We start from the raw sequence: 6079 nt of genomic DNA on the forward strand, positions 1-6079 counted from the left end.
TTTGGCCATTCTGATCATCTTTTAAAAACTACAAGGACATTTATATAAAATGTATTACATATTTTATTTTATACACATAGTGTGGCATGTTATTATTAGTATTATTAAATTATTTTAAACAATTATAAACAATTACAAACTAACAATTTCTTCATTTTATTTCAAGCAGTGTTCTGAACTCATATACCGATTATATATATATATATATATATATATATATAAAACACACATATACACACACACACACACACACATATGGGATGTTTATTTATCATCATTTACAACTATTTTAAATATATAATATATTTTATTATATAAACAATATTAAATAAAACATGATATTTTATAAACATCTCTACGAATTGTATTTTATATTTTTAAAAATTCACAACGCAGATCTAAGTGGCAAAACTTCAAAAAGGTTACTCAAATTGTGAAATAAGGATAAATTAAACTGTTTTTAATCGCATTTCTTCCAAAAAAAGGACAAGATAAACGTGAATGGTCTTTTTGAAAAAGGAAAAGACAGATACAAAACTATCCATTTGCTTTGAGAGCTCTCGTGTCACATGCCACTTTTCAGTCACAGTATACGTAAACAAACTTGCGTTCCAAACGCACTTCTTTCACTTAAAGTCCACGTATGTATTAACAACAAATGTATACATCGGCGCTTACCTGCACTCTTTTTAATTCCAAAGTTTTTCTTCGTTTATTTCGGAACTCCCTTCGCGCGACGGACTTAAACCACTGCCATTCACTATTGTTGGGAATACAAAGCGTCATTCTCTTGTCGCTATGGCACCGACGTTTGCAAACTGATATCAGCTTTCTCATTGGTCGACAGACGTGTCAATCATGTTCAATATTCAAATATATACGTCGCTCTCATTGGCGGATGGAACAGCATTACTACATGTAAACTATGGCAAGATTACAAACGGCTTCTTAAAGTTGCATTCAGACGGTGTTATCTTTCTGAAACACAGTAATTTGAGATATATATATATATATAGACTAACGTCTTTCTTCTTATCAACTAATACCTTTCATGAAGCCCTGACGGGCCATTTCATCACAGACAAAGAAGAGAGGTGATGAAATTCATATTTGTACACCGTTTGTTGCTATTAATTACCATGTGCACAATGTAAGGCACAGCAGAAAGGGTTAACTATCTTGCCTGCACATTAAGAAGAATTAAAGAGTATGTGGTGGTGCATTAACCATTATAATGTTTGGGTGCAAGTAAGGTTCAATCTATCTGGCAACTTTTGGGAGTCTTTAAGGTTAAGTGACAAATAAGGGTAGTCTGAGATAATAAAAAGGAGATTAGAAAAAAATGTAGTTTTAAACACACATGCCAAGTTCTTAAAAATGTACTCTTTCTTTATGTAAAAATATTGCAGAAATAAACTAGTAGGTAGTATGCCGTACTATTTTGAGTTCAGTCACTGATTTTAATTTGACAGACAATTGAGTCCAATAAATAAATATATATATTTTTTTTTTTATATTTATTTATTTGTTCCCCCCCCCCCCTCAAGAATTTTAACTTTTTAATGACACTTTTTTCTCTTTCACAATCTTTGGACAGTTGGACCACCTAGACATTTTTGACACCTCACAAAAATATCAAAATGACGTTTAATTCAGAAATTCATAAATGGGTGTATTATACTCATTTTAATGCGAATAGCATTTTTTTTCCTATTTTTGTATATTTTAAGATCTAAGCTAAATATGAGTGTCAGCATATAAACTGCTACTAAAACAACTGCATTTTGTAACATTTAGTAAAATGTTACATTTTGCTAAATTGTGCTATGCTATAACACTGTAACGCTGAACTGTAATGCTACTAACTAAACTAAGATTGTCCTCTTCCATTTCGAATCCTTGTCAGCCTAATTCAGTTTACATTATCACCAACCATTTGATGTTATCTGTCTGACCTGAACTTCTGACCTTCTGGAGTTTTCTTGAACACGGTATCCTTTTAAAGAATGCCTTAAAAGAAATCTGAAATCTTTTAGATGCCAGTCAACCATGATTGACATTACATTGTCTAAATAATTAGCCAGGAATTAGCAACTAACACAGCAATTAGAATGAATCAAATGAATCAGAATCAAATGAATCAGATTTCATAAACAACACATTTTGTGTCATATAACAATCACCATTTAACTTTTGAGAACTACATTTTGATTCAGATTTGAATCAGATGTGGATAAATAGTGATTTCTTCAGAAGTTTCTTGCTTAGGATACATCTGTCAACATTTTTGAATAACATATTTATAGTAGAAGACTGAACAGAGCCTAAACAGGTCTAAAATGTACAGCTAACTAGTTGGTTATAGCTTTTATACTTAGATAGCATATAGCAACACTTCCTTAGCAAAGACAAAAAAGGTCCATATCCCGAGGTCACTGTCACTCAGTTGTAGGTGTTCCTAAACCCTTTGAGGCCGGTGGGTTAGGCCAAGAAGGGGCAGACGGAGCAGGAATCATCTTCTCCAGGAGGTTCATCATTCGTTCCTGAAGCTGGAGGCTCTGCACCTGCAGGAAGTTCTGCTGATGCATAACGCGGCGAACTTCATGACATGCCTCCTCAACGGCACGGCTTATCCTGCGTTGCTCCTGCAGCATTGCGTCCAGGACACGCAGCTTCTTTCGGCGCAGTGACACGTGTGAAAGCCTCCGCCTCTTATGTGGCTGTGACCTGCAGATGGACAGCCATGCATTTATAATTGCACAATTATGAATCTGAAACGGATCTGTGATCAGATCGAACATGTTACCTGGTCTCGAAAGAACTCTCTGAGTTCTCTGTTAGGCCTTCCTCCTCATCGTTGATTTCTCTCTCCTCTGAGGAACCAGTGTACTCGGGTAGAAACCCACTTGGTGGAGCTGACTGGGGCACAGAAGTCTCGAGCTGAGAAGTGGAGGGGCCAGATGTCGAGAGGTTCGGTGGGCTCATATGGGCATGGTCTGGTATCTTTGACAAGATCCTCTCAATAGATTTGTAGTATGGCCAGTCAGGTGTAGCATTGCTTCCATTTGCTGTGTACTTCAGCTTCCTGTTAAAAAAGATACCGTTAAAGTCCTACTTCATATTGTCTCATATTGTTGTAGTGTAAAAATTAGCTTAAACCCTGTAAGTCCCACTGTTGTAATATTACAACATCAGTTTTAGCTTCACTAAAATAAAGCTGCGCATGTTTTTTCTCTCTCTCTCTCTCTCTAAGACCACATTTACACAACTAATAGATCCTATTGGTTAGCCTTGCAATGCTATTGGATTCTAGATTTAAAAAATAGGCCTGTTTACCTGGCCATAAACTCACACAACCTGCAAACTTCCCATGAAACACATCATCTTGTTTTACTGGACTGGATAAATCTACATTTATCTGGTGGTGGTTGAGGAGATTCCCCCTTTCTATGTAAAGCGCTTTGAGTGCCCAGAAAAGGAAGGAATTATTACATTCAAGTGAGTAAAATGCCTAAAATATTTTTTCTGTGATTAGTAATGTCTAGATCGTGTAGATATTAAGGTATTGTTGAATGCATTAATCATTTTAGATTTTGAGCTTGTTATGTCAGTGTTGTAATTTTACAACACTGGGTTAAATGGGTAGCAAAATTTGCCTGTGCACCTTACACATTACATGGATGAATTGTGCTTTTCACTTGTTCCATGTGAAAAAATAATACTAGAAACATACTGTTTTTGATCATTCACAAGTTTTAAATGTATTTTTTGTTACCATTTTGAGATTCAATCAAGATTTTATGATTATTAAATAAGTTCAAGTTGAAGAATAAATTATTTCTTTGAAAATTTTAAAGTATTTTTGAAGCAATATTTTAAACTATTTGTATCTTATAATTTATAAAATGTCCTGTAGTTTTTTCTAGACGTTGCTTGTTTGCCCTAATATCTGCTTGCTGCATGAGGGACAGGTGATAATGTTCTGGAATGTGGGAGGTATCGGTGCTATTAGCATGATAACTAAAGGACACAATAAGCTATCAGACAGTATTGTGTGAATTCTGTGGAATGTGTGAATTCTGTGAATGGGTGAATTCTTTAAAAGGTGTAAGTATATTGGGGTTAATTTGCACTGATATTTTTAGCCTGGAAATAATCATTGTTTTTTTTTTTTTTTCATTTTAGAATGTCACCAGCCAAGAAAGACTGTCTCATCATATGTGTGATATCACTGTTACCATGCAAAATGGGAAAACAAGAGAAGAAGTTTTACAAGATACAAGAGAAGAAAGTTTTAATGTCAAGTCATGATGAACGTTTTAAAGCTTTCATTCAGTTCATCAGGTTCCCTTTCAAGGGAACTTCGAACTGCGTCCTCTAGGGGTCGCTATGGGGAATGCCTCGTCGTGACCCGTGTCTGAAGCATACATTCAAAAAACACCAACAACATGTTGGCCGGCGACAGCCCATGACATCACTACCGGTGCGACTATAGTATAAATAGGCACCAGTAGAACACGTCATTCTCTTCTTCATCTTCATTGATTGTTTTGTTTGAAGCGTGCATTCCGTGGTAAGAGCGATCTTTCTTCCTTCATTATGGCGAGCACTAGCAAGACGTTTAGAAGATGTGTGCATCCGTGTCGTCGTTATTTGACACCTGAAGACACATATGATCTTTGCGTCTTTTGTTTGGGTGAAGAGCACGCACGCAATTTTTCGATGAAAAAGCTCCACTCTCGTTTGTCTCTCTTTTCGAGGACCATCTAAGCCCCTTCAGGATACATATCGCTTAAATGGCAGGGCATACGCAGCAGCAGGTCAGGCTGTCACTTCGTTGCACACGATGGCGGTGCTTCAGGCGTATCAGGCTGATCTACTGAAAGACCTGGATAAAGGCGAGGGCCTTTCTCCTGATGAGGTAGCTGAGTTGCGCCGCACCACAGATCTCGCTCTTCGTGCTACTAAGCAGGCCGCCTCTGCTATGGGAAGGTCCATGGCGGCTATGGTGGTAACGGAGAGACATCTGTGGGTGAACCTGGCAGATATCGGGAAGAAAGAGAGGGGTTTTCTTCTCGATGCTCCTGGACCTATGATGTTTCGGTTGGTTCTATGGCTTCACAGTAACCACCTTACTGATGGTCCAGACTAGAGGCTTATTCGGGTCGCTTCTTGAACGGTGCTTTCTTTCGAGCGTTTGAATTCTCTCCCTTTCTGAGGAGTTGGATTCCTCTTTCCATGGGCTGTTCTCGTGGTAGTGTTTAGCAGTGCTCCCCTTTATCAAAAGGGTTGCCTATGAGCACGCTACTCCTTTCTGAATTCGGAGTTCTCCTCTCACGTGAGAGTTGAGTTCCCTGTTTTCCCAGAGCACCTGGAACCAGTAGCATCAGGTGAACTAGGCCCTTCCAAATCCGCCTCTCTGATGCACTGAGTTTTTGGCTAGCTTGCAGTGCACTTACCTCTGATTCTAACGATCATGCTGGGCGAGCCTCCTCTCTCGTTGAGAGCTGGGTCTGTGTTCCCTCAAGCTAGGTAACTTACTGCTGGCAGTTCCAGTATTGGAACATGCTGTAGGTCCGAGCCTCCCCCCCTCTCGTTTGAGAGCTGGGTGTGTTGCTCCCTCAGCTAAGTACATTATTGCTAGCTGTTCCAGCATTGGAACATGCGGTAGGTCGAGCTCCCCTCTCGTTTGAGAGCTGGGTGTTTGCCCCCCCACACTCTACCTATGTATCCTCAGTGATACCTACTTTACCTACTTTTTGCTACTAGGGGTCTGTTGAGACAGTTCCTTCAGCAAGCTCATGCAGAGCAAGCGGTAGAAGCGGTAGCGACAGGCCAAAACCTAGTATGATTCTAGGCACTTGGTCATATCCCCTTAAAGGAATCTCTAGTCCTGGCCCTAACAGGTAAGTTTATGGGGTATGTAGCTTAGGCCTTTGGCCGTAGGGGATAATGTCACTGACAGCTGTCTAACGTCCCAAGGGCAACTCCCTTAAAGCTTTGGTAGAGTAGGTACTTAGTGCTCGCCTGTGGTTTGGCATGCACTCCCCTCAGCATGGTGGCGTGGGTATACCGCTCC

General features: G+C 39.1%; 1 protein-coding gene across 1 annotated transcript in view; it reads right to left on the bottom strand.

The window, feature by feature from the left end:
* Positions 1-2438: 2438 nt before the first annotated feature.
* Positions 2439-6079, bottom strand: part of LOC107683584 (myb/SANT-like DNA-binding domain-containing protein 1) — an 11010-nt gene continuing 7369 nt past the window's right edge. The window contains exons 2-3 of the mRNA XM_016479658.1: positions 2807-3081; positions 2439-2727 (exon numbers count right to left, since the gene is read on the bottom strand). Of these exons, the coding sequence (XP_016335144.1) occupies positions 2439-2727; positions 2807-3081 (564 nt within the window). The remainder of the gene's footprint in view (positions 2728-2806; positions 3082-6079) is intronic.

Source organism: Sinocyclocheilus anshuiensis, unplaced genomic scaffold (assembly GCF_001515605.1).
Source record: "Sinocyclocheilus anshuiensis isolate Anshui unplaced genomic scaffold, SAMN03320099.WGS_v1.1 scaffold874, whole genome shotgun sequence".
Taxonomy (NCBI): domain Eukaryota; kingdom Metazoa; phylum Chordata; class Actinopteri; order Cypriniformes; family Cyprinidae; genus Sinocyclocheilus; species Sinocyclocheilus anshuiensis.